This window comes from Hipposideros armiger, unplaced genomic scaffold (genome assembly GCF_001890085.2).
Source record: "Hipposideros armiger isolate ML-2016 unplaced genomic scaffold, ASM189008v1 scaffold_17, whole genome shotgun sequence".
In the NCBI taxonomy this organism is placed as follows: Eukaryota; Metazoa; Chordata; class Mammalia; order Chiroptera; family Hipposideridae; genus Hipposideros; species Hipposideros armiger.
Genome location: NW_017731367.1, coordinates 349,670 through 361,524, shown reverse-complemented (window position 1 = coordinate 361,524; position 11,855 = coordinate 349,670). Strand labels below are relative to the sequence as shown.

The 11,855-nt window shown below is 52.2% G+C and overlaps 1 protein-coding gene across 1 annotated transcript in view; it reads left to right on the top strand.

The window, feature by feature from the left end:
- The window catches only part of GPR55 (G protein-coupled receptor 55), a 21,969-nt gene extending 18,631 nt beyond the window's left edge, over positions 1-3,338 (top strand). Inside the window, exons 2-3 of the mRNA XM_019628211.1 lie at positions 1,803-2,763; positions 3,329-3,338. Of these exons, the coding sequence (XP_019483756.1) occupies positions 1,803-2,763; positions 3,329-3,338 (971 nt within the window). The remainder of the gene's footprint in view (positions 1-1,802; positions 2,764-3,328) is intronic.
- The last annotated feature ends 8,517 nt before the right edge of the window (positions 3,339-11,855 follow it).

Here is an 11,855-nt window from a genome sequence, read left to right as displayed (position 1 = left end):
CCAGCTCCAGGTTGAGCTGTTGTTCAGCATCTTAGCTGTGGAGGGCAGTGTCACTGGCCCTCATATGTGGGATCCAAACCGGGGCCCTCTGGCATCCCAAACCAGTTCTTAACCATTGCGCCACACGGCTGGCCCGAGTATTACAATTTTAATACAGTTTTCCTTTCTTAAAATGTGTATACATTTTTTTTGGCACCCTCGGTATGTATATATGCATGTGTACACACACACACACACACACACACACACACACTCACACATACATGGAAAATTTCTCATAAAAGTATGCAGAAACTGTTAACTGCGGTGGCTTCTAGAAAGGACAACAGAGGCCCTGGGCTATGATGGAGGCTACTGTCATGCCTGTTTTTTTGTACTGTTTGAATATCTAATTGAGTGCATGGAATACTTTTTCAATCACATGTTGAAACCCTAACCCCCAACGTAATGGTATTAGAAGGTGGGAGCTTTGGGAAGTGATGAGGTCATGAAGGTGGAGCCCTCATACATGGGATTAGTGCCCTTAGAAGAGACCCCAGAGAGCTCGCTCGCCTTCTTTCTGCCGTGTGAGGACACAGCGAGAAGTTGGCAGTCTGCAACCTGGAAGAGAGCCCTCACCTGACCATGTGCACTCTGATCTTGAACTTCCAACCTCCAGAACTGTGAAAAATAAGTTTCTGTTGTTTATAAGCCACCCAGCTTATGGTACTCTATTATAGCAGCCACCTACCTTGATATAAAACTCCACAATGGGATCCACCTCTGCCCCCAGACTCCAAATTAGCCAGGCTCTGAAGTAAGACCTGGCCAGGGCCTTGTCTTTGGCCTGATCCGAAGCCCTGACTTGTGACGCTCCTCCCTTTGTCTGCCGGCATCTAGCACCCCTGTGCAGCCAGATCTACAGCCTTGGTTCTTCTTGTCCCTGAGGCCAGTTCTAGTTTTCTACCTTTCTAAAGGCCTTTCTTTGCCCTGTGCAGTCCTGAAGCCCTCACTTCATTCCCTTTGGGGATGCTCTTTCTTCCATATTTCTCCATTTTCTGTCTGGTTTTCTCCTTGGAGTAGCAAGAGGCTGTAGCAACTCCAGACCTTGTATCTTCCCAACTTAAAATCCCACAGAAAAAGCCCCAGCCCCCTTCCAAGAAACCCAAGCAAGAGTTTTGTTGCTTTTCATTGCCTCTGGCTGGTTCATGCGTCCATCCCTGAACCAGGGAACCAGTGACCGTGTCCAGGACAATAGGATGCACTGACAGCGACCAGCCCTACAGTCAGGTGGGGTCAGCTCTGTCCAGCCTTCGGGAAGGGGGTTAGGAGAGAGCAGAGGGACAACGTATACGGAGGAGCTGGGGGGCTGGAAACGGCGTTTGAATCCCATATCAAGCTGCAGCTCAAGTCAGTGCTGCTCTAGTTTTCATGTTTTCAATTATGTGAAATTCTCTCTTTGCTTAAACCAGCTTGAGTCAGGGTTTGTGTCATTGTTACTACTTTTAACAGAAGGAGTCCTGAATGAAAAAAGGAATAGACGTTCATGCACATTTTTATAAAAGGAAAAAGCACGTGTGTGTGCGCGTGTGTATATGTGTGTGTGTGCGCGTGTGTGTGTGCGCGTTTGTATGTATGGAAAGAGAGAGAGTGCCTGCATGATACCCATAAAAAGGTAACAGTGGTTGTATCTGGGCAGCAGGATTAAAGGTAATTTTTCTTTCCTGTGTTTTCTAATTGTTATTTAATGAGCATGAATTGCTGTGTGATAAAGGGAAGTGTTTATTATTTTTGACAAAATTGTTTGAATCAATCATTTCTAGAGAGTGAGAGGAACTTCAGCTACTCTATGGTTGACGCAGGGAAGAACATGAGCCAGCAAAACAAAAACGAGAGCTGCTCCTTCAGTGACATGGAAGAGCGGATAAGAAACGTGCAGCTGGCGATCCATATCCCCACCTTCCTCCTGGGCCTACTGCTCAACCTCCTGGCCATTCGAGGCTTCTGCACCTACCTGAAGAAGAGGTGGTTGGAGTATTCTGCCACCTCCATCTGCATGATCAACCTGGCAGTCTTTGACCTGCTGTTGGTGCTCTCCCTCCCATTCAAGATGGCCCTGAGCAAGGAGCAGAACCCCGCCCCATCCCTCTGTACCTTGGTGGAGTGCCTCTACTTCATTAGCATGTATGGGAGCGTCTTCACGATCTGCGTCATCAGCGTGGACAGATTCTTGGCCATCCGGTACCCATTACTGGTCAGGCACTGCCGGTCCCCCAGGAAGATCTTTGGAATCTGTTGTGCCATTTGGATCCTGGTGTTGGTCGGCAGTACCCCCATCTACAACTTCCATGAGAAAGTAGAAAATTACACGTGCTTCCACAATATGTCCGACGGCACCTGGAGCGCTCAGGTCATCTTCCCCCTCCTGGTGTTTGGCTTCCTTCTTCCCATGAGTGTCATGGGTTTCTGCTCTTCCAGGAGCATTCTTATTCTGGTTGGCCGTCGGAACCACGCCCAGGACTGGGTCCAACACAGGGCCTGCATCTGGACCATCGCATCCAATCTGGTTGTCTTTGTGGCCTCCTTTCTTCCGGTCCACCTGGGTTTCTTCTTGCAGTTCTTGGTGAGGAATGGCTTTATTGTGGAGTGCGGTGCTAAGCGGAACATCAGCTTGTTCTTGCAGTTGTCGATGTGTTTCTCAAACATCAACTGCTGCCTGGATGTTTTCTGCTACTACTTTGTCATTAAAGAATTCCGTATGGGGGCAGCCAGCCGAGTGGCTCAGTTGGTTAAGAGCTCGATCTCTGAACAACAGAGTCGCCAGTTTGATTCCCACATGGGCCAGTGAGCTGCGCCCCAGCTGAGCTGCCACTGAGCTGGTGATAGTATGTGCTCTTAGCAGCAAGGTTGTCAGTTCGACACCCATATGGGATGGTGGGCTGTGCCCCCCACCGCAACTAAGATGGAACACAGGACCTTGAGCTGAACAGCAGCAAGCTGCTGGCGGCTGGACCAGTGGCCAGACTGGTGGCTGGATGGCTCAGTGTGCAACAAGGTTTCCAGTTCAACTCCTGCATGGGATGGTGGACTACGTCCCCCCATCTCCTCCTGCCCCCCGCAACTAGATTGAAAGCAGTGACTAGACTTAGATCTGAACTTGCACCCTCCACAACTAAGACTGAAGGACAACAACTTTATTTGGTGCTGATGGGTCCTGGAAAACACAATGTTTCCCTTCCCAATTCCCCAACACTGCTCCCCTCCCCAGTTCCCCAATACAAATCTTAAAAAAAAAAAGAAGAATTCTGCATGGGCCTCATGGCCTACCTGAGGCCCCCTGGTCCTCCAGGATACCATGACTGACCACCAGGAGCTAAGGGAAGAAAGCTCTGATCAGAGGAAGGAAACCCCAGCCCTGAATTCCAGTAGTAGATATCTTGTGCCCGGATTTTGATGTGCTGGGATGATATGTAGTTCATTGATTGATTGTTGCACTTTCCCTTTAGATGCTCATTGAATGCTGTCTTTGCTTATTATGCCCCCACAGACCTTCCCCCCACACCTAGACAGCTCAACATAAATCACCCAGTCTTTGGGGGTTTCTGATGAACCTAAGAACCAGGTGAATTCTTGCTTTCTCAGCCCAAAAAGCCTGAGGCAGAAGAATTGGGAAAGAAAATGCAACCATCTGAACGAGGTTGGTTCCCAACTCTCCCCTATCCTTCTATTAGACTAGAAGATTCTGGAAGGGAAGAGGTGTTAGGAGAATCAAGAAGGTTGGTCATGATGGGAGGTGTCCTGAGCAGAGATGGAGTGGTAGGGATGGATCAAGTGCCTTTTTAGTTTGGAGATCCTGAGGCAGAGCAGACTTGTACTTTCCAGTCTCTTCTGGGGTCTGTTGGCCAACAACCTTGCAGAGATGACAGCAAGTGGAGATGGTCAGGCTAGAGCAAGTATGCAAAGAGAGTGGCCTCGTACAAGTTTCCTATGGGCTTTTGAAAGGCCTGCAAAGCCATCTAAACCTTTCCGTGCCCACCAGAAAGCTGCAGGAGAATGAGGGGGTACTAGTGTGGACCAGGCTGTGGTGAAGCTGTGGACACTTTGTGGAAGCAGTGGGGACAGAGTGGATAGCTGTTGGTGACATCTGAGAGCCATGATGGTACAGGATACACCTGGGGAAGGAAGGAAACAGGCCAAGGGTTGGAAGTGGACAGCCCCTCCCACATTGCCACTGGCATATCCACTGCATTGAGTTTTATCACTGGCCTGGGGTTGGGAGAGGCAGTGGAGACAAGCCTGGGAGAGGGGAAGTCCCTGAATGTGTCCAGCTTGCTATCTTGAACAGATTGGGGAGTTGTTAATTAGACTTAGTTTCTTGGTGAACAATGAGGAAGAATCAGGCTTGATTTGGCTCAGCCAGAGGAGAATAAGGAACATGTGTTTGTCTTGTCCACCTGAGTCCTGACTAGGCAGCTGGCCATAGTGGCACTGTCCACAGAGCCGTCCCTCTCAAGTAGCTGGGAGGGAGAAAATGGGTCAGCTAGGAATGGAGGAACCATCTTGAGGGCACAAGGCTCTTGGCAGTTCCTGGTTGGAAACTAAACAATTGAATCACGGCTTGGCTTTGGCTCCTCTAATGATCCAGAGAAGAGCAGCAGTGACAGCTGAAAGCTGATGACTCAGCTGCTCCGGAGAATCAAATAATTATCAGGATGAATTGTGGGGTGGTTTTGCAAGATGGAATGAGTAGGACGAGAAGGAACAAATGAGACAAAGGGAAGGTCTGTTGGAAGACGAGCAGCCACCTGCCGCCTGTGGGACAGGAGGCTTCTACCAAGTAGTGGACGGAAGGGAGGGGTGGCCATGTGAGGGGAAGAGGGTGATTTAGATAAAACCCTGATAGGAGGAGGAGGCAAGGTTGGGCAATTGCCCAATGCTTGATGAGATGGAGCTCTGTGAGGGGGAGGCGGCGGGCAGGAAGGATGGAGGGCAGAGCTGCTTCCTGCCTGACAGTCCCCTCTTGATTGATAACCATCGAAGGGCAGGAGCCCGGCTTTGCCCTGCCTCTGACTCAGTGGTCAGGTGGCACTCTGTGGGGCTGGAGGGAAGGGTGATGAAGAAAGTATCAATGAAGCGGTGGAAATGGGTATGGAGGATCAATCACACCCAGGACCAGAGGCTCCCGCCCCTCAGACTGGGCCTCCAGGGACCAGCGACCAGAGTCAGGGGCTCTGCAGACCCAGAAATGAGTCCTGCCCAGCTGCCCCAAGCACTGGCACTCCTCCCGCTGCCTGCACGTCCCACTGTACCATGGCCATCCTAGACAAAGGCACCCCTGTGCTACTCTTAGAAAGCCAGACTGCTGTATCCAGCAGGACTTTGGGGGCTGGACTAGGATCAGAGCCCATGAGTGGGTGGAGCGAGGGACCACCCCTCCTCCAATTTCTTTCTTTGCACTGGGAGCTGAAAGCCTGCTCGGTGGAGGTGAGTGTCATCCTTCAAGCTGCAATTATATCTACCAACATGCTTAGGGCTAAACAGGCTTCCTAAGAGAAATGGGACAGCAGGGCCCTAAGCACCCACCATTCCCAGTGATGTTCATAAACATAAAACCTTGGGTTGTGGGCAGTATGACCCTGCCCCAGTCAGGTGACAGACAGGGTGTAACTATAAGGTGTAGGTCCTTGGAGGGGTACAGCAGTCCCGGGTTGATGTGACAACTGTGGACTGGTGGGTGAAACTTGGAGACCATTTGACCGATCCCAACACACTGAGGGGAGGAGAGGAGCATTTTCTCCCTCCACACAGGGACCCACCTTGTCCTGTGAGTCACAGAAAACTCATCAGGGTCCTTGGGAGTGGACACAGGCCCAGCACTGCAGGCCGGACTGCTCTGTAAGACCATCCACACTCTGGGCCTGAGCCTGGTCCTCTATCAGCACTTGGATCCTGCAGGCAAAGAAGAGGCAGAGGGTCAGGGTCAGAGTTAGGGTTAGGGTGCAGATGCATCCGAGTGTCCAATCCTGCAGCAAGTGGCAGCCAGTGAGTTGGAGAACCTTGAACTTAGGTGTGAAAAAGGCTGAAATTCCTGCTACTAAAGCCAGGGGGAAGCTTGGAGATGTTGTTTGGCCATAAATGTGACCTTATTTGTATTCCTAGTCTGGAAAACCCTAGGACACACTTGTTACTTGTACAGGTGTGAAACTAGCACAATTAATTGGAAAGAATGATTTGATTAATCTGATTTGCCAATAAAATAGATTACTGTGATGGTGTATGACCTTGTCTCGGGCTGTACTTATTGGCTCCAGAGAAGAGCTGGCTCCTGATTGCCCTTGCCAGGTGACCCAACAATCATGGTCCAAGAGACCAAGAAGGGACTTGGTCGAAGTAGCCACCTGGACACCAGGTGTGAAAGCACAGGGCCCTCAGGCCTGCCATAGGAACAGAACTGGGGAAAGGCGCCACACCCAGCAGGAGCTACAATAGTTGCACTGCCCACACCCTCTTGGGTACTTGGTTCTCTGCGGTAGCAACTGGGCTGCACAGACTCCAAAAGCTCTGCTGTGGTCCCTGCAGCACAGGGCCCATCCCACCCTTCTCCCACCATCTTGTCCCACCACCACTGTGACACTGGAGCTGCTTCCAAAGGCCCTATCTCTTCTGCATACATTGTGTAGCCCAGCCTAGAAGACCTGCTGACCACCAATGGGCTGAAGACAGAGTCAGTTCTCCAGAAGTCCTCCCCTGGTCACCCCTCTCTTCTCTGACCACCGACAAAATGAGTCCGGCTCTCCCAGGTTAGATCTGAGTTTTCCTTCATGGCTCCTCACTTGTAAATCCTGTGACCTCCTGGAGAATGTGAACTGCTACATACTGGCCTGGGCCACCCCTTTCTCCTGATTTCCCCGCAATCCTGAACACAGCCTTGTCATGGCCTAGGTGCCGAGGGCTAACTGTGGACATCCTTACTCCTTGACAGTTGCTATGGACAGACATGTGTCTCCCCTAAATCTATATGTTGGCATTTGGAGATGGGGCCTGTGGGAGATACTGAGGTTTAGATGAGGTCCTGAGGGTGGGGCCCTCGTGATGGGATTAGCGCCTTTATAAGAAGAGACACCAGAGCACTTACTTCTTCTCACTCCTCCTGCAAACACTGAGGAAAGGCCATGTGAGGACACAGGGAGTAGAAGGTGGCTGTCTGCAACCTGAGGAGAGAGCCCTCAGCAGACATTAACCCTGTTGGTGCCTTGATCTTGGACTTCCAGCCTCCAGAACCATGAGAAATAAATTCATGTTGTTAAAGCCACTCAGTCTGTGACATGTTGTTATGGCAGCCTGAGAAGGCCGGTACAACAGCCATCTCCTGCTAACCCAGGAGCCACCTCCCATCGGGGCCATGCTCCCTCAGGGGCAAGGAAGGATCCTCTCTGGGGATACTGGCCCCCAGGGAGAATGCTAGTCCACAAGCTGCATTTGTCAACTATATCCCTCTTGAGCCCCTCTCTGGGGAGCCTATAAAGCTGAAAGTCATTATATTAATGCTGTATAGCCGCAAAGGAATATTAATAGCATTTGGAATGTAAGACAATAAATAGCCTTGGAGCTAGTTGCCACAAATAAATAGTAATTGCAAAGATGATTGAAATGGCTGAGACCTGGTAGGTGACTATAGAGGCTAATAGAGGTTAAAAAGGATTTTGTTAAAAGATCAGTGTGGAGAGAAATTGAGAAGAGCAACCATGTGGATAGGAGGAGAGCCTGGTGTGCAGGACAGTCACAAGGGAGGGATGGAGGCATCCCCACATAGGAACCACGTGGAGATGGTAGAGATGCCCACACCACACCACCCTCCATCTATCCTAGAGGGTAGGCTGTGCTGTGGACAGCGACCTTCCAGGGCCATGGGGAGGCAGCTGAGGCCACCATGGAAACCCCACTGCTGAGGGGGCAGGGGACTCAAAGACCCACAAAGGTGGTGCTTTTGGGGGGGAACACCCCTGAAATTACCATCACAGCCACTTCTTTTTTCCACCCAGAGCTGGCCTCTCTACTGAGCCCAAGACACAGAACCATGAATGGGCATTTGAGAGGGTGTGTATGGCCAGTCAAGATGGACCCCAGGAGCTTGAAGTGGAAGAACAAAGAGATGTCCCTCCTCCCCAGTTCAGGCTTAAGCACCCCATCCCCTAGCCAAACGCCTGTGAGATGGGCCCTCTTCACAAAGCTGTTGCAGGAGGGGCCACACGGCTCTTGGTAATGAGCCATGACCTAAACTTGGCCCTCGGCCCTTTGAAGTTTTGAAGGTAGGATCCGAAGCCCTGTCACTTCAAAGCCTGACATTAGTGCTGCTTGGTGGAGGGGCCCTGAGTTCACCTTGAGGTCTCAGTCAGCCTTTGTTCAGGGGGCTGTTGCTTCAGCAAGTATGACCAAGATGCTGTCTTTGCGGGAGGCTGTTGAGACCTGGGGCTCCTGGGGCCGCCTACAGTCACGCAAAAGGCACTCTAAGGTGTGGCTGTATAACATCCTCTGCAAAGCGTGTACCCTGTGGTCCTATTTCCAAATATAGTCACATCGGGGAGTAGGGCTCCAGCATATGAATTTTGGAGGACACAATTCGGCCCATTCATTGCATATGGATTTACTCTGTGACTTCAAGTAAAAGACGCATGATGCTTCTTCTGTTGCTTCACGTTGAATTAACCTGCTCTGAGCTCGCGGGCTCCATTATAGGATATTCCAGCTTTATCGTCTGGGGCCCACTCCACCTCCTAGGACGCTCCGCAAGTCCTAGGGGCAGTGTCCCTCCATGGCCACACTATTTGCAGAGGTCTCTGGGTCTGTGTTTATACTGGTCACAGCTACAGTGTCCATTTAGCAGGCCTTTCAAAGAGGCATCTGTGTCACGCTTGGGCATGAGGTTCATGCCTGCGGCCCCTGAGACCTCAGTGTCAAGTGGTCTTTCTCATTCAAGCGTGGGGCACCCTGCAGCTATCCTGCCACTCTGTGGGGACACAGAGGCTTGTCTTGGCTCTTCTTAGAACCATAACAGCATTGTTCCTTCCAGGCTTGGGGAGCTGCCACTCTAGCTTCCCTGAGTCTGGTCACACTCCTCTATGCGCCCCCTCACCAGCAATCATGCAGGGCTTTCTTCATCCAACCTCTGGGCACACGGCCCAGCCTCCTTTCCAGGCAGACTCCTCTGACCCGTGGCCCCTGCAATCAGAGGACGGAACCACTTTCGGCTTCAACTCAGTTCAACTCAGCTTCCTGAAAACCCCATGTATGTCCAGTCCTGTGTGGGACAGGAAGGACAGAATGGGGGGCTCACAGCCCCTCTGAGAGACCAGTGAACACCTGGGGAGTGGAGAACAGGGTGATTCCTGAACCCACACCAGCTGCAGGCCTTGTGTGTGGCATGTGGTTTCTTAACTTAAAAAAAAAAAGAAAAATCATAACAGCAGTTTCAATGGAAGGGTAGGGCGGTCTGATGTGTCAAAGGGTGAATAAGAAGCAATTGTGATGGGCGGGTCCCCCAAGCCCTTCCACAGAGGCTCCCACCCCCGCCACCAGCTGCGCTAACCTGTGAGCGCACAGGGCATCCTGAGACCTTCGTGTGAGTAGCCGGGACTGTGGGGTTCCGGTGGTGCCCACAGGCCCTCCTCCCACCCACACCTACCCTCAACCCCACTCTCTCCTGGCTTCTACCCTGGGTGGGGGCCACAGCATGCCCCGCATGTTGGTTTTCCTGAAAATCTGGCTCTGAGATGGAGGTCAGCGTGCGCGAGGTTTGTTAAGAAGCTCCCTGAGGCCTGACACCTGAGGCGGGAGGAGATGGAAGCAGTGGAGCAGGTGAAGAAGCTGAGCTGGGATGCAGGCCCTGCGATAGCCTCAGCCACCCCGGGAGACCTCTGCAGCTGAGAGTTGTCCTGAGTAGGAATGGGACCCCAGGCCAATAGGCCCCAAGTGGCCCCGTCTTGGATGTGAGCCTGGGAAGGGGCGTGACCTTGGATAGGCAGCTCCCTGTGCTGAGGGCCTGAGAGCAGCTGAGCAGCAGGTCCTCACTGGAGGGGTCCTGGGCTGTGCCTCCCAGGGTCCACTCCGGGGTAAGCAGGCCACTCGGCCACTCTGGGGCCGGCTCAGTCCAGGGAGGAATGGGCAGGGGTGGGTGCACGTGTGGCCGGCCCCAGTAAGCAAGGTGGCCCAGTCTGAGGTGGGTGGGGGAGGAATACAAAATAGGCAGCTGGACAGAGGAGGTCCTGGGGAACAGAGGCAGCTGGAGACCTCCGTGCCCAGTGTGGGGCCTTCACAGAAGTCAGACCCAGTCTGCCTTGAAGTGACTTTGAGGCTCTCTGAGGGCACGAAGTATCAGAGCCCTACCTCGAGTGGGTGGGCTTTCTCAGCACCCAACTGATGTTCCGTGGCTCCAGGCAGCTGGATATGCAGCTGAGAAAGCCCCGGCACCAATGATGTGAATAAGTGATGCCTGATTCCAAGGACCAGGTGTTCACATCACCTACCCAGGACTCCCTCCCTCGGTTGGGGCAATTGGGGCCTCATAGACCGAATGTTTCTGTTCCCCCAAATTCATATGTTGAAACCCTAACCCCAGTGTGATGGTATTAGGAGGTGGGGCCTTTGGAAGGTCATTAGGTCGTAAGGGTGGAGCCCTCCTGATGGGCTTAGCGCTCTGATAAAAGGCGATCCCAGAGAGCCCCCTTGCTCTTTCCGCCATCTGGGGGTGCAGTGAGAAATCAGCCTGGGAGCAGGAAGAGCGCCCTCACCAGAATCTGACCGGCTGGCACCCTGATCGCAAACTCTAGCCTCCAGAACTGTGAGAAATAAACGTTTGTTGGTTAAGCCTCCAGTCTATGGTATTCTGTTATAGCAGCCTGTGAACTAAGACAGGACACTATTTAGTAATTAGATGTTAGTGAGATTGAGAAAATGTTATTTACCAAAATTCCCCTTCAGAAAAGAAAGTATTTGGGAAAGTCCTTGAGGGTGAAAGTGGGAGAAGCTGTCCTAAGGGAGGAAGCGGCCAGAACCCATTGTTGAAGAAAAGGAAGGAAGGAAGGAGCCAGTAGGGCAGCAGGGAGGGCGGGGCACTGGAAGGAGCCAGTAGGGCAGCAGGGAGGGCGGGGCGCTGGAAGGAGCCAATAGGACAGCAGGGAGCACGTGTGACCTGGAAAACCTCTAGTAAACGATGAAAAATCATGCAGTGCCTGGTGTGAGCAAACATGAAACAGGAATGGGAGGCCTGGGGCCTGAGGCAGCACCAGGAAAGAGAGACGCAGAAAGATGGCAGCTGTGGAATACTTGGTTGTCATAGGGAGGGCTCTGTTCCCCCTTAAGGTTGTGACACTGGGGTTCCCGCCAGGCTTATCTAAGCCTTCAAGGGGCAGGGAGCTGGGGTGACCTGGGGGACTGGCTGTTGCTTGGTGACTTGTGGATCAGAGCAGGCGACGATCACCCCTGGCGGGCTGAATGCTGGACTCTCTGAGACCACCCCCTTCCCCTGGCCTGAACTGCCCTGGGCATCCTCCCTCCGCTCCCTTCTCCCACACACATTCAAGTCAGGCTCCCCAGGGCCTCAGAGGCAGCTTGCCTGAGGATGGTGAAAACTGGGGTACTGGGTCAAAAGGTCAAGGCTGACTCCTGGCTCCAACCCTGACCTCGGTGTACTCATTGCCAAGTTACCACATTCAGTGTACCATGCCTCAGCTTTAAGTGGAAATGACAACTCTACCTCTGATGTGACAACATGTAGAAAATGTCAAGCACATGGCAAGGACTCGATAAACATTAGCTCTCAGAACTAGTGAGCTCCTTCAAAAAACGTTTTTTCTTTTTTAACAAAAGATGTGGCCAGT